The sequence below is a fragment of the Acanthaster planci genome, linkage group LG19 (genome assembly GCF_054643075.1).
Source record: "Acanthaster planci isolate LZ-2023a linkage group LG19, COTS_SCS, whole genome shotgun sequence".
NCBI classification, from domain to species: Eukaryota; Metazoa; Echinodermata; class Asteroidea; order Valvatida; family Acanthasteridae; genus Acanthaster; species Acanthaster planci.
The window spans coordinates 12,356,326-12,382,022 of NC_141795.1; the positions used below are offsets into that span (position 1 = coordinate 12,356,326).

The 25,697-nt window shown below is 38.4% G+C and overlaps 1 protein-coding gene and 1 pseudogene across 1 annotated transcript in view; one reads left to right on the forward strand and one right to left on the reverse strand.

Annotated features, from left to right (window-relative positions):
- The window catches only part of LOC110985274 (glutamine--fructose-6-phosphate aminotransferase [isomerizing] 1-like), a 93,681-nt gene that overhangs the window by 21,856 nt on the left and 46,128 nt on the right, over positions 1 to 25,697 (reverse strand). Inside the window, exons 8-13 of the mRNA XM_022246587.2 lie at positions 25,097 to 25,189; positions 17,253 to 17,348; positions 16,569 to 16,666; positions 15,044 to 15,164; positions 5,176 to 5,333; positions 1,636 to 1,750 (exon numbers count right to left, since the gene is read on the reverse strand). Coding sequence (XP_022102279.1) covers positions 1,636 to 1,750; positions 5,176 to 5,333; positions 15,044 to 15,164; positions 16,569 to 16,666; positions 17,253 to 17,348; positions 25,097 to 25,189 — 681 coding nt within the window. The remainder of the gene's footprint in view (positions 1 to 1,635; positions 1,751 to 5,175; positions 5,334 to 15,043; positions 15,165 to 16,568; positions 16,667 to 17,252; positions 17,349 to 25,096; positions 25,190 to 25,697) is intronic.
- On the forward strand, positions 22,541 to 25,067 carry LOC147796052 (uncharacterized; annotated as a pseudogene).

The window sequence follows — 25,697 nt, forward strand, 5'->3', positions numbered from 1 at the left end:
AGTCATCTTAAAGGTGCACATTTGAAGGGCTTATAACTGCAAAAATAAGGGTCTGATTGGGTTCAACTTTGACTGAAAAGCAGAATGAACATTTCATTGTAATGCTTTTTCTACTTTTCCACTACCAGAAGTGCAGATTTTACGTTTCCTCTGTTCGCTGGCAGCTGCAAAGTGGCAATCTGCTTTTTGCTTGTCAATAAAGGAGGAAAGTGGATCAACTGTTTTTACAACTGTTCATTCTCCTTTGCTGCTTTCAGGATACTGGGAAAGCAGATTTTACTAAAAGGCAGCCAGAAAGTGGCCATCTCCTTTCTCCTTTCGGGCAGGCAGGAAAATGGATTGAATATCTTGACAACAACCGTGAATTGAACTGTTAAGACTTGAACAATTACATTTTCTTCGGGTACATTTCTGTCAAACCCAGTCCAAAATACCACTCAAGATGATTTCAAGACATTTGTCAATATATCACAGTGGCATCACAGAAATGTTTCGCTGCCTTGTGGGCTGTTTGACCTTTGACATCAGCCAAGATAGTGTGCCACTTTTCTCTTCAATTAGATATTCATGAGCCTCCAGGGAAGTGCAAAGTTTCGGGATTTTCTCTTTGTACCAAGGTTTCTTGAAAGAAAATCTGTCAAACTTAACTACAGTACATTTACAAAAAAAATGTGCAAAACATAAGATACATTTCATGATGAAAATCAAATGCTCTTAGTTCCTGATTTTGATGTAATTTTGAGTGGGGATATCTCCAAAACTAACGGCAAAATGAACATTGAGCATGGAATTTCTAAGCATGACCTGTGGCAGTGCTTTCAGTAATATTGAATCTCACGCTGTCAAGATTCTCGAATATCATCAAAATTCCATCAAATGTGACGTTTGCAACCAATATGTTGTACTGATATATTTTTGTTGCAGCCAAAAATTTTCAGTGGTTGAAAGGTATGAGACCTGGCAGATATGCTGGTATAGTGGAAGTGATTTCATACAGTAAGAGAATGAAGAGAACCAAATATTTCTAATTGTTTTCGGCCAATTTGTACTATTATGCATGGCTCAATTTTTTTTAAAGTCTTTCCAAGAGGCTTTATGTTATGTTTGTGGAAAAATATACCGAATTTTCTTTGAACAGAGAGGTTTTGCATTCAAGTTGTCTAGTACAAACACTCTGACTTAAAACTTTAAATGCGTTCAGATCCATTTGATTTGCACTGGTAGCCAACCAAATGTCTACAAAATGCACACAGTCTGCTTCATTATTACCAAATGATCATTTTTAAGGTGCAAATTTGCATTTTAAATTATCGAAGTCACTCTCTTAGAAGTTTTCAAAAATGATGTGGAGTTGTATTTTGGTTAATTTTGGAAGAATAAGCCACATGGTAATAAGTCCAAGGTCTTGATCTTAGTCTTGAATTGGGATCCTGAGATCTCAATCTTTATTTGGGCCCACTTTAATACTGCCTTAGAGAACACAACATTTTCCAGAAATCCTCTATTACATAAGTCATTTCTCTGTTTGGGGGAAATGCTTAAATTACTGTTTTACACTCTTGCATAAGTTTCAGTTACTCAAGACCTCGAAAATCTTTGATCTTTCTTTTCATAAAAGAATACAGTCCACCCTACCGGGTAATCTCCGCAGATCAGAAATAATGGCCTTCCTTCTCTCCACTCCTGACAGGCGGTCCTGGTTCATCATGAGTGCAAACATGACCAGTGAAATGAACTGACTGGTGTATGCCTGCCGACAGGAAAAAAAAGGAACATGCAGTTTATGTGAAAGTATCTTAAGTATTTAATAACTTCATCAACTGCAGTTTCAAAATGATACTTTAATACTCTATTGAATTGGCTTTGCTCTGAAATTCAAATACAGCATGGCTAGGTTTGGGAAACATTTATGACTTTCCAAATGTTCCTGAAGAGTTATCATTTTAATAATAGCCTTAAATGCACATGGATTAGAGCTTATAGCTTATAGAGGGCTTTAATCCTATTCAAGCTGGGCTTTTAAGGAGAATGTTTTCGACAGGGACAATTTATTTCACCATGCAACTTAGATCTTAGATCTCCAGGGTCCCATTGATGAGCGACACAGCACTGCTGCATGTCAATCCAGCCGTGTTTGAAAAGACGCCACTCGCACTCACTGGGAACAAAGGAAATTATGCAACACCTCACAATCTCTGTTTACAGGGCGGCAGGCCTGGCTGAAATATTCAGGAGTCAATGAAGACTACCGGTCAGGTTACAGTAGCCACCAAAGAGTCATTCATGTGGGTGTAAACATCCATTAAATGAAATGATGAATTTTTGAAGAGTTTTGAAAAGTGAAAATCTTGAAAATTACCTGTATTGTGTGCACTACATTTTTAAAAGCACCCAGCAGCATGTGGTTAAAGGTATATCTCCCTGTGAAAAAACCTACTTCTGTACAAATTTTGTTTGTTTCGTTCTGATTCACAAGCATGAGCACAAATCAACAAGATGCCCCTCATGCAATTCATTCAACCCATCATTCAACCCAACATGAGGCAAGTATGCAGATATGCCGGCCCCGCGCCGCAGCTAGCTTGATCAGTAATACGGTCCTTCTTCATACATGACCGCCAGGTACCAGTGTGTTTAAAAGCTCTGAGCACGCTGGTGCCTTGGGTTCTTTGTATTGCACGTTATGTCTCATTGGGGGAATCCCTTTCAGCAATGCATCAGGTTTTTACACATTCTATCGAAAAGATCCTGTCATAATTGCTTTTTTCACGCTGAATTGACACATACTCGTGGGAAAAGAGGAGTGTAACAATATTTTTGAATCAATGAACATGTGTTAAGCATTGATTTTGCGTTTAAGTTCGGGAATTATTCCTGATTGACCTCGACAAGAAAAGTCCATGCGAAGGCAACTCATATAAGCTACATGTATGAGATCTCAAGCAACAAGATACAATGTACATGTGTAGGTTAACGCATTATCATATATCCATGGAGGAAACCATATTTGAGTATGAAAAGGCTGATTTATTACCGACAAAAAACAAAAATATTCATATTTTATTCAAATACATTTTTCTGATTACATGTACAGTACTTATTTTCCACTTTTTCAATTGCAGGCTCACCGGTGCATGACAAGGATTAACTAACAGACGCACTGTTAAAAATTTTCTTCTTGTAAAATGCAGTTTTCTGTAAATGTATCATGAAATAACAGAGAATCTCTGTAACAGACTTGGTAAATCAAGCTTCAATCAAGCTTGGTAAATATACATTTTTTCTCTGTAATATGAATGAACCTATTAAATTTGCATATTCACTTCATTGCGCAAAGCCAGTCTCGTGAAGCTGTCTTTTACAGAATTATGCGGCCATGTGTTAATTAACTGGGTACTAAAAGATCATCATCCACATCAATTTTCAGGCGATTCGGTCAAACTTCGCCACAGACATCTATTCATAATTCATTTTTCAGAATGTTCAACCTGTCACTAGAGGGCGCTTGACAATTACATGACGTCACCAGTAGATGATTTGAAGAATACTATACCCCAACAGACTAACACCGTTGAAACCTGACACCTATTACAACTTTTAAGCAATAACCCACTTCCGGTTTCAACTGGAAGGATGGGTCACGTGATTCAACCACACAAGATGAATTTAAGACCCAATTTTACTCTGGTACTTGCCACAAACAGAATGCTGTGGGAAGCCGCGGTTGATTTTATATGGATTTTTACAACATTAACATTCTATTTAGATATTCAAATTTTAATTTAATCACTTGGTGACGTCCTCATGACGTAATTGTTTTAGTATTTTCTTTGCTTCCAGGTCTTTCCTTTGTGTAACTTTGAGGACGACTGAAGATCACTAAGTTAACAACATTTTGCCTTGAAAACTTGTACAAGGTCAATGGGTTGAGATAAATATTAAAAAATCAATAAAAATCACTTGATGATGTCATCATGACGGCACTGTTCTATGCACATCTATAACCAAGGTCCTTCATTGATGTAAAATGATGAAGATCCGAAGTTGCAAAAGGACCAAAGTCGATGGTGGAAGAAACGTGCACAAAACAAATGGGCTTTTGGTCAGAAGAGGAAAAAGAAGAAAAAAAACCAGAGCAAAAAGAATGACCTTTTCGCAACTTGCAAAAAAGCCAACAAGAAGAAGGAAGAAAACAAAAAGAATGCCTTTTTCACAAGATTGCAAAACAAAGCCAAAAAAACAATCTTAAGGAAAATAAAAGCTGCTAAACATTTCTTGATTCCTGTTCACTCCCCAACAAATATTCAATAGAGCAAAGTCTCGTCTTCATGTTTGCTGCATGGATTTATTAAGAAAGGGTGTTGTGCATATTAGATATCCAATATTATGATATACATGTACATGTATGATTGATATGATACGATGTGTGTGACTGTAGGGGCATTCAAACACAGCATTAACAGGTAGTGTATGTTCCCAATATCATTTTTACATATGGTACTAGGATGCCAACATGCTTACAAAATATACTGGAGCCAGGTGGGAATTTCCCTGTTCTTTCCAATGGGTTTCTTAAATTTGATAACATGATCAACATCTCAATTTGTGTTTTACAATTAACAAAATGAGTAACTTTGTTTTATTTCATTTAACCAGTGCCATGTTCATTTGCTTATTCTATGACGTACATATATGTTGAAATTATTTTATTTTGTTTCGGTGTTCATTGTATCTTCCATCAAAGTAATAATCTTGTGATGTGAGTTCACCATTACTTAATTGTTTGTAGTATGTAGGGTCCCAATAGAAACCCAGTTTTTAACTGTTTGGGCATACCCTTGGTAAAGAAATGGAATAAACGACTAAATGCAGATTGCACAAGCACAAGGTGTTTTAAGACTTCCGAAGGACCTTTAGTCAAGATATGCACAGTGTAACTTGTAAAATAAGGCAAATTATTAATGCTGCACTCCAAATTTGAAACTTGGCACCAGCTTTTAATGCTTAGTGGCTACTTTATAACCATGGTGGAAGTCAAATTTTATCTTGGTGGGCCAACAGGCTGCTTCTATGAGTTAGAGGCCATGGTATATCCAGTAAGACTAAGACTAAGTATATCCTTTTGGCCAAAATATACACAGACAAGAACAATCTGCCTTTAAGGCAATGTCTGACCTTGGTACTGGCTACGCCGATTTCCGGTCCAGCATTGATGTGAACACCGCACTGAGTCTCTCTGGAGATTGTGCTACCAACAGTATTGGTAATTCCAACCAGAAGAGCGCCATGTCCCTTGCAGTAACGTAGGGCATTCAGAGTGTCTGCAGTTTCACCTATATGCAACAACATGAAGGACATACGCTGCTTTACATGCATACATCCATTATATTTTGTTTCTAAATGACCTTAATTCAGCCTATGATGGCTGTTATGTATAATGAGAAACCAATAAAGAAAAGGCTCATTCTGTACCACATCATACAAAATCAGGGCACCACACCCATGTGACTTGACTCAAATTTCCCTGAAAACATTCGAAGGAAAACAAAGTTTCAGCTTTATATCTTAATCCATTTTCTTTTCATAGCCTCTTTTCCACTTTTCTGCACCCAAGAACCCTTTGATTTGGTAGCAGCTTTGAAGGCTTACCATTTTTCCTAATTACAGTGGAAAGTCGAGCATTAATATGACGTACATTTCATGTACATGTAATGCCTATATTTTAGACTCTCCAGTAAGCACTGGAGTATCTAAAATCCTTAATTTCTACATGTACGCTGTACAATTTACTTCTGCAACATCTGGTAGTCTTTGATATTACTTCTTCAACTATGCATCAACATATTTTTAAGTTGATCAGATTTTCAATGGAGGTGTAGTGGAGGCCTAAACATAGCAGAGAGACAAAAACAACCTCAACTGAACAACCCTCAGTTCACACCATTGTTTGACTTGTCATGCCTGTGAGCATATGGTGGAAATTTGAGCTTTAGACCACATAAAGCAACATGATTTAAAGGGAATAATTTTGTGCTTGGCCAGCATTTTCAGCATTCAGTCTCCTGAGCCGGTTTTAAAGGTTAGTTTAAGACAGGCCAAGCACGAATTCATTCCCATTCATAAATACTGTTTAGTCACAGAGTCAAAACTAATCAATATAATGAAGGATTTCCAATGTTTTTGTTCTAGAATTTTACCTTCATTTTCCCAAACACATCTGTCCATTTTATGGTATGTTCCTTGTGCAAAATGTCCAAAAGAATCTCCTTTTTCATACATGGACTTGGCAAGTGTGGTGAGCCACGTGCACACAGACTCTTGACCAATCAGAGTTGATTAAACTGTGTCGTTATCCAGGTGCCAGTGTGTGATTTACGTAGCAAACATTATCACTTCTCAACAGACATTATCAAATTTTAATACACGGTCAAGCACCACTTTGTTGAATAAGGAGACTGTCTGAGGTATCTATGAATACCATTTTGATTAATTTTGCTAGGAGGCTGATTTATGCTGTCGTGCTCAAACTTTCAGAAGAGTTCAGAAAGTTGATCACTAATAAGATGATTATTGGCCTTCAACAACTAACATCCAGTATAGCACACTCACAGTCCCAATCCCAACACTTGGACAACAGATGCAGTCTCCATACATTTGACAAACATGTTCAGATACAGTTGGAACGCTGCAAGATACTCCTCGTCGCCGCATTCTAACCCTGCCAACCTTGCTTTTTGAGCAAGACTGATCTTCTGATTCACCTGCCAATGATACTGCCTCTCAGAGTACATATGCTGCCTCAACCTTGCTCCACGATTCCACCACCAGATCCAGAGACACTGTTGACTTATATTGTGTACTGGTACAAGATGAATTAATGCGTGTAGTTTTGGCCCATGGTAGGAGAGCAGATAAAAGTTGAATGAGTTGCATCCTTAATCAGCACCATGGAACTATATCAACCAGACAGACCATGAGCCCGGAAAGCAACCATGCTATGGCCAGAATAATATTGGCAGGAAGGAAAAGTGTTACGCACTCTATAAGGTTTTGAATTCTTCTCTATGCAGGCATAACCACGCCTGAAAAAGATCAAATTGTACTCCTAGATAGACTAGCTGAGTGGAAGGTTCCAGCTGGGACTTTTTGGATTGATTAGGAAGCCAAAGTGAGTTCTTCTGTTAGTCTGACTGCCTTCAGGGCCTCTGGTAGATCCCTCGACAAGCCAATTGTCAAGGCAACCAAAGACATTAATGTTCAAATTTTCACAGAATTAATGCAACTGTTTTTGCTATTCTGGTGAATATCATTGGGCTGTTGAAAAACTGCAAGGAAGGTAACTGAATTCATTTTTCCATTGAACAGAAACTGAAGGATGTGACATGGTCTTACAGAATGAGACATGCAGGTATGTATCCTCCAAGTCTAGGGAGGCTACCTGAGCTGGAAATGGCAGGGCATCCAGAACTGTACGCAGTGTCTCCATCCTGAATCCTTTTGGCTGCATGTATCCATTCAAGGGCTTCAGTTTCAGTATGGGACACCATTCACTGCTGTTAGAAAGAATGAGGTATCACCAAGCTGGACCAGGTGGACTGTTTGCTTCTGAAGATTTGAGTTTTGTTTTCTAATACTAGATGATTTATTTGTCTGCCACAATTGGAGTCGAGTGTGAAGTAAAGCTCAATGCCTTAAGGTACACTCGTGCTTTCTAGGGCATATGCCCCTGTGTGCTAGTGCCAAGTACCAACTTGTCTTGACAAAAAGGTCCCAAGTCTAAATAAAATTTTTTAGATGACCTCCGACCAGCTCCAGATAATAGGCCATGGTGGTTGAATTTATGCCAATGTCCAAAGCGGTAGCTGGCATAACTTGTTTTAAGGCTAGGAGTGTACGAGAGGTTTATCGTAGGTCTATCTGTTTGGATGGTGGTTGGAAAGGCAGGCTTGGCCATGCCCATGCCCATGAAAGAGCTTCAGAGGTTTACAAGAAACCAGTGGCTACTGGTTGTAGTAGGGAGTCTATTTCCAATAACCACATCTGACCGTATGAGACATAGCTGGTATTGCAAGAAAATCATCAAAATTAGACTGCGGTACATGAAATGGCCAAATATCTCTTGCTGTGAATGCACACCACCTCTTACAGGCACCAGTGTTTGGATTTGATCAGCACAACACGGATCAATCGGAAACTCTAGAAAAATTCTGGTCCCAAAAGTTAGCTCAGCAATCACTTTGTTCCAGAACAAGTTCATCTGCTGACCATGTGTTGAACACTCAGACTGTGTCTTTTATCAGTGCATGCACCGTTTGGCCAGAAATAGAAAGGGACTGCAACGGAGAAGACTTGTTCTTGATAAAGCAGCCGTGGGGAGTTGGGGAATGTTGCTATCCCTGCAATGTTTGTGTTCAGCAGTTTGACCTTTGTGACCCTAAGCTGAAGCTGCAGGACTGTCCATAGCTGAATGGGGGCATGGTCAGTTGTCGGAATCCCAGGGCAAATTGTCAAAAGGAAAAACTGGGGATTGTATATTTGGGGATCCTAAGTTTTTTATCATTTTTACAAAAGTCAGTCTAAAAAGGTGTGCAACCTTGGGCAATGTTATCTTAATTATGCTGACCTTATTTCTTATAAATTCAGCACAGTAAATTAAGAGAAAACACAACTTTCTTACTTGATTTTGTACAGGGCAACGTGAATTGCATGCACCGCACGGACAGCCCAGAACTCTTCTCAACTTCCTCCCAGTGGTTTCAAGCTTGATACAGTAGGTTCCCGTTCCCTACACAACACTTTGTGCATGCACTATGCTATTTCAAGCTTGGCTTCTAAACGAAAGCAGCTAGGCACAGTGCTCAACATATGGGGAACAAGGTTGCTTCCTTTTTCACTCTCGACCAATCAAAGATTGAATTTTTAATGGAACTTTTTTGCAACAAGCGGCCACATTCTACCAAACCAGCTTAGAAACTGCACAAAGTTTATTTCAGTGCATGCGTGTGCATGTTTCATACTGCTGTCATCATTTTTACCCCTTAATTTTCCTACAAAGTCAAGTCCCTGCCCTCTTTCCACAGAATTAATCTCACAGTTACTCAACATGGAGTCATTTTTATCTCCTTAGGAGAGTCCAAAAGCACCAGTATAGAAATCATTTTCCGTTCTGTTATAGGAATAAGGTTTGCGAATATAAAAACCCTGATAACAGTGGCGTAAATCTGTGCCGGAAATGGGGGATGTGGAAAAGGTGGGGGGATGACTCGCTAAGACCATGACAATTTGAAAAGCAGGGGGACAGGGAGGGAGAATGACACCATACATGTACGTGTATGACTCTATGCAGAGGTACATATACATGTACATGTAGATGTTTGTGATATTGATGTACATCTGTAATGTGTATTCAGCGTGGTACATTTAAGGCTTTGTTTTCCCTTTTTTGAGTGATATTGAATGCATTTTAGTCGTTAGAAGTCTCAAAAATTCTTCACAGTCTACTTTAACTTTTTGCTCAACACAAAAAAGGGGGGGAATACATAACCCTAGCTGGATTTACGGCTATGCCCAATAAACTGATTTATCCAACTCTGATAATGAACTACAATATACTGTATGGGGAAAACAGTCATTGTGCTCAATGTAATGGAGCATTCCCCATCAGTTTGGGAACCAAGGATGCTATTGTGACCGATAACGAATAAAAGAACTGTACGACTGTTGTTTCACGCTCTCCAACCAGGACCTGCGGCAATATGGATGGGAACCCCCTAGATAGCTTGAACCTGGCTCTGATGGACTAGAGCTAGAATTTTGACACAGGTTTTTTTGTAGTGATGGCAGGAACATGTACCCTGGGCCACTGTCTCTCTCTGGCTCCAGTGAGTACCAGGCGATCTAGTTTCTATACAGGTCAGGTCTGAATCCTAGGAATTATAGGGTTCTCCCAGTCAGGATAGGTGTCTCCAACGGCACACTTTACCACATACTTTGCCTAGGGTAGGGGTTGGAAGTCCGGAAGAAGCTGGTCTTTAATCTCTCCCTGAGGTCGTACCAGAGGCAAGAGACCAGCAACTGACTTCACATAATGTGGCATAACTTCGAGCCATACCCAACAAATAAGTGCCATAGCTGCATTATATGCTTACGTTTGATTTTACAAAATGTTGTGTAGCTACGCAACATTTTAATTATATTAACTTCCATGGATGAGGATGATAAAGGCTTGATACTTTCCAATATCACAACAGTCATCAAACAGCTGTTGAATTAATTACCTCCGCCTGCAAGTTTGAAAAAGTTTTCACCTTTTCTTCATCAGAACTAGACAGAAAATCTTGCAGTTCTATCTCAGCCAAACAAGTTTCTCATTACCTACTCAAAATTGCACAACTTTAAGGCTTGTTAAGTTCAGGTATGATGAGGTTTAACTGAACATGATGAGCTAGTCAAATCATTCATTTTTGCTTCGTTCGGTGTAACTTTTGCCACCTATGTGTAAAATAGTACATGTGTACTGATGTTTTAAAAGTATGTCTTCGTGATCATTATTTATTTTACACAATTTTAACCACATGGTTGCCGGTACCGGAACCGTATTCTTTATACGCGTGACCGGGGTCTCCGAAATCGGACAAACGGAGCTGGGCCTTGTAACAAAAGACCATACTCGTAACAAAAAACCAGGCTGCTGGGAATTGCCAACATTTTTCCACTGGCCATAGTGGAGATAATGCAGCCTTGTTTTGAAACAGTATACATATACCTCGGTTTCAGGCATTTAGCAGGAGCGGATTATCACCGGGGACAAAAGCGCTCCGCCACTGCAGCGATGAGCCACACGCTAATCTGGCCCCTACTGAAAAGAGGTGAGCAGCACACTGTGTCAGTTTCGTGAACAAAAAAAAATTACGCAACACCACAAAATCTGGGCTCTTTTTTCAAGGCAGCAGGCCTTGCTGAAATACTCCGGCGTCAATAGATGTTGTTTGTCAGACTAGAGTAGAAACCAGACAGTCCATCGTCTGGGTGTAAGTGTCCAATATTTAATGAAGATATGAATTTTTAAACAATTTTTAAAACAAAAAAAATGATAATTATCCCGTCCCTGCATCATCAACATTGATAAATGCCACCAGCGCAAAGTGCTTTAAAAAAGCCTGTAAACATTAACTTGTAAAATAATAGAACTGTTACTTTTACGGATGTTAAATGTTTTAATGAAGATTCCTTTTTATCTGATTTGGTTAAATGTTCTTTCATTACTACAAATTTTGATGATCCAAACACTGATCTTAACTCTGTCTGGAATAACTTTAAGGATGAGTTTATTTGCCTGAGTAACAAACATGTTCCTCTTAAAACAATGAGATTGAAAGATTTTCTCCATGGATTAATAATGATATTGTCCAAAAAATGTATGAAAGAAATAGAATGCATAAAGTGACAGTTTCTACAGGTTCTACAGTTTCTACAGGTATCTAAGAAACCAGGTTACTTCCGAGATTAGGACTGAAAAGAAACGCTAGTTTGATGGCAGATTTCATAATTTTAACTCTAATCCACAGAAAATCTGGAACAGTATTGATGTTTACAGGTCTAAGCATAGTAATCCTCATAATGATATTTTTGGTAATGATTTTAATGAATTTTTTGGTAATATTGGTAAGGCTACAACTGAGCAGAATACTGATAATGCCTCTCAGCCTGATTTCTCATGGAAAAATCCTTGTTGTAACACCAACTTTGAGTTTGAACTTATCACTGAGAGTTCTGTAACTGCTTCCTTAGACATAATAACAGTTTAATTGATATTTTGGGATTTGATGCTAAGCTGTTTTATGCTTCAGCCAACATTATTTCACCCATTCTCACTCAGATGTTCAACATGTCATTGCAGAGTGGTGTTGTTCCTAATGATTGGAAGTTGGCTCAAGTTAGCCCTGTTTATAGAGGAAAAGGTAAAAAAAGATGACCCGGGTAATTACAGACCAATTTCTTCTATTTGTCAGATTTTTGAGACCATGGAGAAACAAGTTCAGCAACAGCTGTTGGCTTATCTTACTCGGCATGATTCTATTTGTACTGACCAGTCAGCATTTAGAAAGTTTCATAATACTCAAACTGCCCTTCACAGAGTTGTTGAGAGAGTTGTTGGATTGATAACATGAATGATGGATTGATTACAGGGATCTGTCTTTTAGATATTAAGAAATGTTTTGATTCTACATGTATTAGTCATGAGATTCTGAAAACAAAACTTTTGAACTACGGTATTTGCAACTACATGTGTTTCTTTGCCAACTGCTCTCAAACAGTAGTTAATGCCATTGTTAGCTCTGATGTTTCATTTGTATCACCAGGTATCAGAATTCCCCCAGGGTCTGCATTGGGCCCAATTTTGTTTATGATTTTTGTTAACCCCTCGACGACGGGAACTTTTTTCTGAAACCCGAATCTGAGAATTCCAGCCTCGCTTAGCCACAAAGGCCACCTGCCAAACCGCAAATTCTCGGTTTGTGGCCCTGCGTGCTCTACACGCTTTGAATTACACAGTGAAAAGGCTCATTGTTCGGTGGCATGCAGCTCTACTCACGCTTCCACATTCCCGTTGCCTCTTTTCAAAGTGGGGACTATTGTGAAGCTGGTGATTATGATGCAAATTCGGTCTTTTCATTTCTGGGCTACACACAAAGACCAATCACCATATATACAAGAGCCAGGGTCTGCCTTCTTTCACTGTGTTCGCTCGAGCGTGGGCCGAGAATAATAGCTGAAAAGCGGGCTGAGGATCTAAATTTTTACAGCGGCTTTTACCGTCATCCGTCGCGAAGGGGTTAATAACCTTACTCAACATGTTGGCTTGGCAACATGTAATTTCTATGCTGATGATACAATTCTGTATTGCTCCAGGAGAAGTGTGAAGGATTCTAAAAACTTGCAGAATTCCATGAGTAATGCCGCTAAATGGTACACAGTAAATAGGCTTGTCTTAAATACAAATAAATCTATGGTTATGACAATTAACTTGAGGCATATGAGATCAGATCATAAACTTAACATTTTCATTAATACGGACCAACTTCAACAAGCAAATGTAGCTAATTACATGTACCTAAGAGTTAAGCTAGACTTGTCACTCAATGGATTGTCATTTGGTTTAACTGAGAAGCTCCATTTCTTCTAGAATTAAAAAACTAAAGCGATTAATGAATGCAACGTCTAAAAACATTTTCATGACCATTTATAATGGTACCACCCAACCACGTATTGATTATGCCATAACCATTTGGGATTTACAAGCCAAAAGAACTTGGCTCATATTCAGCGACTTCAGAATTATGCTGCTAGATTTATCATAGGAAATTATTACTACTTGAATTCTGAAGGAATTGATCTTGTCAAGTTGTTGGGCGGATGGATGTTATTTTACCACAGTTTTAATATATAAATGTATCCATGGTCTGGCCCCGAGCTACCTCACCAATAATATTGTTTTACAAATTGAGACCAATAAAATTAGTATAATGACTAGGTCTCATCCAATGAATTTATATTACCCTATCCCTAAACTTGAGTAAGCAAAATGTTCACTAAACTTTGCTGGACCTAAACTGTGTGGAACAACTTACCTGATTTCTGTAAAGGTATTACTAATGACACCACCTTTAAAAAAAAACTTTAAAAATTTGCTTAAAATGAATCCTGATCAGTTGTTACAAGGACACAGTTAACAGGATATACCTTTTTTAGTCAAAATTCATTTTTGTGTTTGTGTGTCTTTCTTGTTTTAATCCTATTATTTGATGTGCATACTGTTTGTGATGACGGGGCCATTTTGAAAAGCAGCTACTTGTAATGCTGAACAATGTTACCCTGTATAAATAGGTTTTTAAATAAATAAATAAATAAAAGATAATTTGCTGTGTAAGTCCCGGACTTACGCAGTGCAAAAGTTTTGTGAAATCACTCTCAATTTGTTGTGCAAAGTATGCATTAAAAAGTGGCATACGTGACGTCATGCCTTTGCATAAAGTTTCATTAAATCGACTGCTGGAGATGCAATTCAGTCTTCTTCTATGTCTACCAGGAGTGGTGGCTGGGAAGAGCAGCCCTATTGCCTGTGCCCATTTTTCAGCAAAGATAAATGGCAACATATAACAAAAGGGTGGTATGGTATTCTTGCCACAAATAGTCAGACCACACACACTTGGTGTAGACAAAACTTTAATAATATACACATGTGAAAATGAAGGAGATTACAAGCCTTTGGGAGTTTAAAAATTTTATGTCTCACTCAATCAAGTGCTACAGAAAAGGAGGACAAGGGTGCCAGACTGCTGAGGAGTTATATGTAGGCAGTGAGAACACTATTTATAATGTGGCATAAAAACACTAACAAATGGGCGCCTTAGGCAGGAGAAATATGCAAATGTAAGGTTCAACAGTTAAGGGAGTCCTGGAAGTGGACTTTAATAATACCATGGGAAGGAATTTGCCTTCACACCAGTTTTCAGATGCTATCAATGGTCCTACCAAAGCAGATGAGTATTTCTACTGTTCCATAACAACGGCATGGCATCCAAACTTTCACAGGCTATAACTATGATAACCATTGAAGATACAAAGCTGAAACTTTAGTACCCATTGTTTGGTACGTAATGTTACTTTTAGAAACGTTTTAAAGGCAATCTGAGTAGGACCACATGGAGTCTGGAATAAACATGGAATGTTTATTCCATGGAATAAACATGGAATGTTTATTCCATGGAATAAACCAATTAGAATTTGTGACTTTCTGCAACACTGCGGTTCAGACTAAGCATGTGTACGAGTCAGTGTGCATGATCCTGTGCATGGCACCAGTTTAGCAAAGAAATGTTGGCTTTCAGTCTCTTACAGACATATGTAGACAATGTGTATGAAGAACCCAAAAATTAAAGAGTGATTTCAACTCCTTTAGTCTAGAACAAAGAAATCTGGTTGAAATGGGATGCATATATTAATATATGTATTGTTTTTGTGTGTTTTAAAAACATTTTACCTGATTGGCTAATGAAGAAGCAGACATCATCTCTGAAGATGGGCGTGCGGCGATCCAAGAAATCACTGGAAAGCTCAATCATAACAGGTAGCTGAGTCAATTCCTCCATGAGTTGTCTCGTCTGGAAAATTTGACAAAAATACAAGAGTTTATGCAAAGCTATTTATGGCTTGGACTCAAGCAATGATGATTAACCACTTTGCCCTGGGGGCATTTATCAATGTTGATGATGCTGGGATGGGATAATAATCTTTTTTTTCTGTTTTCAAAATTCTTTGAAAATTCTGGTTTTAGTGAACACTCAAGCAGTGTGTGGACACCTACATGTAAAACTGCCAATGAAAAGACTAATAAGCCATGTAAGGTTCTGTTTATTCAATCCTTTAAGGAATCAAGTATTCGTGAATTTGGAAAGTGGATTACACAATATGGTTGGAAGGAAGTTAAACAGGCCAACTAGTAATTGATAAGGCTAATATTTTTTATAATATTCTTCATAAAAAATAGACCGGTAATTTCCAAGTCAGAAACTTAAGTTGCATAGTACCAATAAGGCTTGGATGACTTCCTAAACAAAGAATTTGATATTGAGAAGACAAGCTGCATTTAATCACACTAGACCCCCTTTATGGAGACTCCTCCGTAATAAGGTTAATCGTGCTATCCACAAGGATAAACATGAGTATTATCATAATAGAGTCGAAAGATACAAAAAGGCTAACCCTGCACAGTGGAATAAGCAAACATACAAAGTTTTCTCAGAAATGCTCTTATTATGTCAATTTTGGGTTCAAAATTTGAACAGGAAAACCTATGCACTGAAACATGTCTTCCCTAGATGACATCATAGCAACAGTGCTCTCAGTTTTTCTGTAAAGGATGGGTTATTTTTAATGTTTAAAATCTGACACTTTTTTCAACATGTTCAATGCATTTAACTGGATGAGATGTGAAATAATTTTCATACAATGAAGACGACTTAAATAGAAACTTAACAGAAGAACAGTAAAATGGTAAAGATATTCCAACTGTCACACTGGCTTCAACACTGCACTGTGGAATATTTCTGTTGGCTCCAAGTTTGAAGCGCCGCTTGATTAAGTAAAAAAAATCACATTCTGAATCATCTATGCTTCACAAAAACAAATATAACCAGGCTAACATGTACATGTAGGTACCACACAACTTTGTCAGGAACAAAGGAAAAGATGTTTCATTTTAATTTGAAAAGTCAACGGAAACTCTAGTACTGAATAGTAAATACTTCCACTGTATACTGCTCTGACTGGCAAAGTTTATACGAATGGTAAAGAAGTCATCATGATATCAGAATAACATGCACATCTTGGTATCAGGACTGACGTTTGTATCAAGTGTGAAGTTGATATACTGTATGGCTTTGAAAAAAAGAAGCCCTCAGAATTATTCTCTGAAAAAAAAGACCATAAATGAGAAGGAATCGATATAGAGTCACCAGGTAACAGGACTGAGCCCAATCATCTAATTCTTGTTGTTATATACTTACAGCCATTGCTGAGTGATAGCTTGTTCCACAAGCAATGAAAAGAAGTCTTCGGCAGCGATTGATTTCTGACAGATAATGCTTTAAGCCTCCCAGATTTACTGTAAAAAATTAAATCAAAACTAACATTTTCAAACAAAATCAAATATTCTAACACAGATAAAATATTTAAAGCAAAGAAAGAGCTTGAATCAAGCTTTACTTATAAATGCCTTGTGTTTCTAATCTGTTTCGTTATTGACCATGTAACTATTAGTTAGGCAGGTATCAGCCAAAATGCAGCAAATTGTGGATTTTTAAGTACAAACCTGAATTTTGGCACAATTAAGTACTAATGTCCACAGAATTCCCTTTTAATGCCCTGCTACATGCTACAATGTATTAAAGAGTTTGTAAAAGTTACAAGCCTGCTACAACAAGATCCAATGAGTCAACTACATGTATCCCAAGGTTAAGCAGCCTAAGAGTCACAGCCCGCCAACTGCTACAGCATCTAAGAATGACGGCAACTCTCTCAGAATTAGTAGTTTACAGGCTTCTGCTGTTGATTACCAGTATGACAACATCCTACTGAACACAGTTTGCATTATTCAGGGTAAGGGTTAAGCATGAGTATTTGGGAACCTTTCAAAGAGTCTAAAATGATGAAGAGACAAATTTGACACAACGTTTGATCATTGCCCTTACCAATGAAGTCCTCAAAGTTCAGCCTTCCCCTCATCGTGTTGACAACACTCTCTGCCTGCTCAAAAATCTCTTTCTGCATAAAGTAGTTGTAGTTACCTGAAGTGGGTGCACAAATGAGAAGCAACACATGATCTCAAAGACATAATGGCGAATAAGACATCGCTGACTGCCTAAATTACAGTAACATCCAGCTTTTATACAAAAAGGGCTATTCTGAATATTCAGCTATACAAAACCATTGATTGAAAGTTAAGAACTAGAAATCTATGTCTGTTCGAGAACAGAGCAAAGACTTTTCCACATTTGGGTGGTTCTTAGGGAAAAAGAATCTATCCAAAAGAATATTAAAATGTAAAAAAAGAAAGTAGCGAAATAACATCATGACCTCTGATGTACAAAAACGTGTATCAAATCGAGAAAGACTGCACATTTAATCTCATGTCACATGACACCTGAAAACGTAACAGGTTTTTTGTTGACACCCTTTCAGGGTGATGGACTAAATTAAATATGCACCAAATGTAAAGTCATCAGATGGACAAGAGTGCTTGTGTCTGTGACTGATATTACTAAAACATGCACCTGAATGACCACCTGGATGACCTGGAATCGGACCAAATGTTCAGCCTAATACATTGTCTCTTCAAACTTTGCTTCCATTTTTGATACTCTGTTACACACTACAGGCTATACGCTAACACAGACTTAGTTTTTGATGGAGAGCAAGTGAAATTACACAAATGAAAAAGGTAAAGAAATGGACGAATGCGCAACAAAAATTATGAAAGGGCTAGGAACACTTCACAGCATGCATTCATCGCGCATGCGTGGTGACACATTTTGCTAGCCCATAGTGCGGAAGTTGTTCATTGTGCATGCTGTGCACGTTGAAATTTTCAGAAGCTACACACCAAAAAAAGGTATTTCTTTGTTCATCAGACCACAAAAGTTTTGCACCACTCGTGCACAGACAGATGTTGACAGGTCAAATTGCCAGATCAGATCCACCTTTTGCATTCCCATCTGGTCGTGATCCGCCAATTGCAGGATCTGATCCATCAATTGGGGGATCTGTATCCTGCTCCAGAGGAGGATCAAGAAAGGTGGATCTGATCCTGATATAACGGTTAGCGTTCCCACTATACACAATTGCCGGATCTGATCCACCAATTGATGGGCAAAATTTGGCAAAAGGGGGATCAGATCCCCCAATTGGTGGATCAAGTGGGGACGCACTGTATCTATTGTTTATTCCTTTTGTCAAATAGCCTGCTCTTTCTTTAGTTTATTTTGAATGTTCCTGCTTTCCCAGAAGAAGCTGCATCACAGGATGCTCTCTGACCGTGTTCCCACTAGAATTTGGGAAAAGGTGGATCATGATTGGGCATTTTGGTGTGATCGTTATCTTACAGCAACGAAACCGCGAAGTTGCATTCCCACTTACGCTTCATCCACTTTTTCGCAAGGAAATGTCGAGCCCAAAAAGTCACTGCGTTTGGTATTACGCATGTGCTAGGATGAATGTTGACAGGTCAAATTGCTAGATTAGATCCACTTTTTGCATTCCCATCTGATCGTGATCCACCAATTCAGGGATCTGATTCACCGATTCAGGGATTTGTATCCTGCTCCAAAGGAGGATCAAGAAAGGTGGATCTGATCCTGATCCACTTTACAGCAGTTAGCATTCCCACTACACACAATTGTCAGATCTGATCCACCAATTCGCGGATCTGATCTGGCAATTTGGCAAAAGGTGGATCAGATCCCCCAATTGGTGGATCAAGTGGGAATGAGGTGTTTGTATCCACTGCCTTTAATCTCTGACCAGTACACCAGTGTGTACACTCCCGGTAAATTTTACAGATCAGCAGGATGTAGGGACACTTAATCCTTAGTTGTTGTTTGCACCTTACTCAAGCTGTGAAAACCATAAATTTCTGCCTAGATAATAAATGACCAATCAGTGTTGAAGTCATGTGTGACATGTTTAAAAATGTCCAATGAGAGCCAGAGTAGTCATGTGGAAAGGGCATATTCTGGGTGGCAGTTTGTCCCAAGAGTTTTGGCAAGCTTGGCATTCCAAACTTTGCCATCGTGCTGACTACACGACGAATTTTGTCTGCACTCTGCACTATTTTCTTCCTCCTATGTTCACGAGTTTTGGCTCTCTATTTTAGGTAAGTTTGAGTTCTTATTCACATCATTTTATACTATTGTATGTCTTTTCTGGGGTTTAGTGATTGCATTTTCACTATAACTCTTGTTGTAAATTGTGAAAAAAGTGTACCGATTGATTTTTATGAAGTCTGGACTTTGGGATATTTTGAGAAGCCCAGGCGAATTTATGATGTTGAAGGTTTGATATCTCAAAATTTCCACTGGTCAGTAATGTTCCGAGACTAGATCCAAAGGAAATGTTTCCTCGGAAAGCTTTGCTTTTACATTTAGCTAAAGACGTGTTTAGTGAAATATTTGACATGGTTTGAGATTGTGTACTTTTCTGTCACTTTGACTTACATGTATAATTTAGTGGAGGCCAGGAATGAGTGGAGCCCTTCACTGCGTTGAGAAACAGATGCAGATTTTGTATATGTATAAGTCAGGACTTATCACCGATCATATCTATGGTGTATGTGATAGACTGACTGTGGTCCTACAGTTTAGATTGATGCTTTTGTAATGCTTTTCGATGATTATGGTTTATTTGAATAGGGTTTCATGAACACTAGACAGATTGTGATGTGCGTTGATTCATCAAAAGTCTAAAGATATGAATTTTCACTTGGTAAAGCTTTAGACTTTGTTTTTCTGATATATACTGTACATGTACGTGGGTCTCTCTATGAAGTTAAGGCAAAAAGTGCGACATAGGGGTGAAAATTTAAAAGTGTTGAACTGCTTTTGAAACAGAATTTTTTAATAAAAAATTTATCCTACATGTAGTTTATTTTAAAATACCACATGATTCTCTGGATCAATCATACACCTCCGTTTTCACGTTGACATTTGTGACCATTGTTTTTTTGCAAGTCCATACTGAAGCTACATTGGACACCGTGTCAACTTAGACTGGTAATCGAAAGCTAACCTTTCTTTGGCAAAAAGAACATTTCTTTAAACCTATTTGACACAATCATGCAACTCCTTACCGGAACTATTAACCAATATATCCACCGTCTAATAATTTTCCCTAAAACTTGTCAAATTTGTGATCGGTAAAGCCTACCAACTCTACAAAACTGAATCTGATGCTACGCACGGACACCAGCACTTCACGTATTTATTTCAGCTTTCACATCATAGAAAATCCCAAGGCCATGTTCCCACATTAAAACTAGTGATGTTTACCAATCCATGTGAGGCCATTCCATTCATTTTTTCGGTGCGATTGCGAAGACGCCTCGACACTATGTTTTACCGCATGGACACCAAATAGATTATACCTTTTGGTGTACATGGAAAATACACAAGCAAGCACAAGTTTCATTCATTTCACTTTGTTTGTGACACACAGATCTTACTTATAGCATAAAATGGTTTGAGTAAAAACATCAGAGAAATCAGATATCTGCGATCATTACCGACACTCCTATTAATTTTTATATGCAAAATCAGTTATAATAAGACACACAGTTGTACACTATGATCAATATAATAGCTTCTTACTGTACATCTAGGAGTATCTCCAGCCACGATTTAGCAAGGTTTAAGAGATGAACAAGACTTCTTGCCCTGTTGAAAATTTCTACTCCTTTTAAATTGTTGAATGAATAATTTACTTTTTAAATCCTTGTAGGATTTCTGACATTTTTCATTTGAAACTACTGGAAACAAGCCTCCATAGTGCAATTTTTCTCATTTAAAACAAAAGAAAACTTTCCCTTCCTTTTCACGAATTTTGCATTAGAATATTCAAATTCAAAAAATAATACTCGAATATTCGACAATCAATCGAATATTCTGTTATTCGGCACAGCCCTAACTCAAGGAGACATCAACACTAGGTCTTCCATAAAAAATACACAATACCGACCCCATTTTACCACATAAAACTCACTTCAAATCTCCATGGGCTGCCAAATTATGTTGTTGTCCCAAATTCCTGGAGTGACCCATATAACCAGTCTGATTAAGAGTTGGAGTTTTCACCAATAGATTCCCACCTCATGATATGTGGGACTAAGAAATGCATTCCTAGGGTGATCCTTTCTAGATGGTATTTTATTTTGAGGTTTTCATACAGCTACCGAAGCATGTAAACCTTAGGAAGTCGGTTGCGTTCGCCCGACTTCGTACATTTATATTAGTAATGTAGCATGGACCACTATGCCTTCTATCTTAGTTACTGTACTGCATGTTCTGAAAGAGGGTCTGGAGGGGAGTACATGTGTCTGCAGTCCACCTGAAGAGCTTTCCCCGGGCATCCCAGCCACTGAGCTATTGTGACTTGCAGGCACATTATTAGTACACCAAGGCATCCATGGCATTAATCACCAGCATCGATACCAAGGCATCCATGGCATTAATCACCAGCATCGATACCAAGGCATCCATGGCATTAATCACCAGCACATATCTAAAATTTTGGTTCAATTTTTTAAAAGTCATTTTGAGGACTCTTTCCACTCGAAATGGACAATTCATTGTCAAGCCTCTAATACGACTATTAAAAATATTGCTTGGGTGACTTAATTTATAAAGATTTCGTGTCTCTATAACCATTGCTTGTAAGCTTACTTAATATTTTTTCTCAAAGCCAGTATGTTACCCTTTTAATTGATGTATAGTTTATTTCAAAACCTACATCCACTGAGCAGTAAGGGATCGCAGAAATAAATTCTTTTTATCGTAAAATGATAGTAAAAATAAGACAAATAAAATGCTGCTTATTTTGTCAATCAGCCATTAACAGTTGGGGTATTTTGTAAAATTCTCTTAATAAATTGAAAGATTGAATATTTGGTAATCAACAGAAAATTCCGCATAAATCCCGCAAGATCGAATTCATATCAAAAAATCCATAACTTTCGCCAGCGTGGTCGTTGAAAAACAACCGAGAAGAGCGACGAAAGTGTGCCCTCTGTTGACGATTCGTGAATAGACGAAGTCCGTTGCGTCCGTATAATTATTGTTTACTCACTGCACATCGACCAATACATTTCCCGTACCAATTTCGATTAGTTTGGTGAATAAAGAGACTATACTTAGCAAAGGCAAGTTCTCTTTGTATTTTTTATGTCATGTTGCACCACTAATGGCTGAAATTGTCTTTTAAATTTGATTGATTGGCCTGATTGGTTTTGTCTCAGCTCGAAGACTTGTTCAGATGCGAATGAGAGTTTCGTAGTTAAGCCTAGCTCAGTGCACTACCTAAAAACTCTTGATTTGCACTGTCACTAAAGTAGCTCTCTCTTGAACCTTCACTTTAAGTTTTAATTCTAAAATAATGTCCAAAAGTAACTGACTTGTAAACAAATTGGAAAAGGCAACAACTATTTTGTAAAACAAAATGTATTAAAAATCTTTTCATTTTTAGAGTCGGCACTCTGTTTATTTCGGTAGAATGTGCAAACTTGCATAGTTTTAAAAGCCCATTTCCCCTTTTGTGATGTATTATGTAGACATGGTAATCGTTGTAAAGCGTAGTTGTAAGAAAACGAATATCTTTCCATAAAGTTTGATATGATCCGTCCAAATTTTATAAGGGCGTTTTCTGACTTACTTTCTCGTAGGTACATAATGGCAGAAGTTAAACAAAAAGGTCCATCAACATGTGAAGTCTTTGATAAGTACATGTATATAAAGGTAAAGTGTGGACAACGGGTTCCCAGCTTCACAAAAATTGCCAGAGAAATTATTGATGATGACAACTTGTCTGGACCATGGTGCACTGATGAGCAAATTACATGTCGAATCAGAAGATTGTACAGTGACATGAAACACATGGGACATTCATCCAAGCGACCTTCAGAGAAAGCAAAAATCGATAAGCTTCTGGATGAACACTTAATCAATTTCAATGAAGTTCCTATCACACAGGTGGATACGTCATCTATGACCATCAGGGACACACTTAATGCATCTTGTACTTCAGTTGGTTCACAAGTTAATATAGAGGAAGTTGACACCGAAAGCGACACAATCACGATAGTTCCCCTCGATGAATTGGGCCAGCGTCAACAGTTTCGACGTACAAGTGATCTGTTGGAAAAGCTGCGTCAGGAAGCTGACGAAAATGGAGTTTCAACAACACAGCTCTTGGGGTTTCTCATTCAAAAAGAAAACTATGTGAGCAATCGTAAATTGGCAGATGTAGGGATGAAACTGTTCAAGGATGTCCCAGTGGTAAATGAGTTATCTGAAGACAAGGAACTCTACTTTCTGTTGACATACAACCTGGGAAGAACAGGGTACACAAATCTGAAATGTGACCTGAAAGAACATGTCAAACTTCATTATGGCAAAGAAACATGAAATAACTCCCGAGCTAACTCACCACAGTGACGGCTTCCCTGAAACAATCATGTAGTCTGCATATGAAAAGGCTGATCGAGGCTTATCTGGAAATCATATCGGCGGAACATTTTCGAGTGAAATGTAAAGATGGCTTAGACGGATCAGGTCGGCATGCCATTTATCATCAGAAGTCCCAGACCCAAATGTAAAACATGATCCTGTACATGTGGATACCCCTTGAGATATACATAGAAGAGGAACCATCTGCAGCTAGCTCATCAACAGAATCAGGTAAAATGAAAGGGTGGGGCGTTGTAACCAATTGCCTAAACAAAGAAATTTTACTACAACCCCTTATCATAATTTAAAATCTAAATAATATTTTTAAAGATCTTAAGATTATTATTAAAGATCTAAAGATTGATATTCTATGAATAAAGAACAATGTTGTTGGTTTCATTAGACTCCACAGTCTGGAGGGAGAGAACTCCAAACAGTCCCAAAGCTGCTATTCCCCTATTTCTTTTGAAAGGAAAAGAGGATAGAGAACTTCTAGAGTCTGTCATCCCATCTGTCGAAGCGGAAAAGACAGCTCTGACGAAAGAGGGCATCGAGTTGGACATCTCTGGAAAACAGATCCATTTCAAGTTTGACTTTAAATCTCACAATGGTGGACGGACAGATGATCAAGCTACTAATGGGACGAGGAGGGGGCTTCTGTGTTCTCTGCCCTGTAAGTCGAGAAGAATGTCACAATCTGGATAGAATTGAAGAAGGGTTTCCGATCGGAGAAGTCACCAACAAGGACATCAGAAACCTCTTCCAAGACCTACAACAAGAAGCCATCATCAAGACAAAACCTGGTGACTACGGTGAGCGTCTGGGACTGACACAGGAACCCATCACAACCTGTGACATCAAGGTGTTTCCAGTTTTGCATGCTACTCTCAGAACCATGGACTGGATTCTGAAAATAATTTACCATCTAGCAGCTGGTGTTCGAACCTGGCGGGAAAACTTCTTGAATGAAAGCAAAATCAAGAAAGCCAAAGACAAGGTCAAAGTCTACATCTTTGACAAGACTGGCATCAGAGTTGATTCATGAGCCAGACCCAGCTGGTAAAGGAGGAACCTCTACAACAGGGTCCACATCCAGACGTTTGCTTCATAACAATTCAACACGACAAGTTTTGATAGAGTGCATATATGAGAAAGGAGACGATCGCAAGCAACTTACCCAAGTAATCCAGAACATGTCCATCATCCTACGCCTTGTATCTTGCACAGAATTGATCAAGAAACCAAGGAGATGATGATACACCTATGGAATACTTCACGTAACAATGTACATTGATGTAAACGTGGAATGTATTGAAAAAGCTTACCCTTCATAATCTGCTGAAGTTCCATCTTGAGTGTCTGTACCTCACGGGACATAAGGTCTCCTTCCTCCTTCTTGATTCGATGAATTGACAAGCCTGGGAGGAGAAACTACATTATGTCAGATGTAATTTTTTTTTTTACCTTCAAATGAAATGAGGACGTTACCATCACACATGAAACTTGAAATACCCACCAAGTACTGAACCAATCCAGTGACGTAAATTTTGGGCATTCTTTTTGTTCTCCTTTTTTTTTTTTTTGGCTTTTTCGCAAGTCGAGAAGGCATTACTTAAGTTGTGTTTTGGGGTTTTTTTCTTCTGACTTCGTCTGCCCCAAGTCCCTTTGTTTATACATGTTTCTTCCACCATCGACTTCAATTCCTGAGCAACTTTGGATGTTCATCAAACTTACATCAATGAAGGACCCTTGTGTATAGATGGTCAAAGAGCAAGGACGTCATGATGACACCATCAAGTGACTTCTTATTGATTTTTTAATATTTACCGGTATTTCAGCCCATTTGACTTTGTACATGTTTATGAGGCTTTGATCATAATCAAAGTTACACCGCGCACAGGCCTTAAGACAAAGATAGTATTAAAA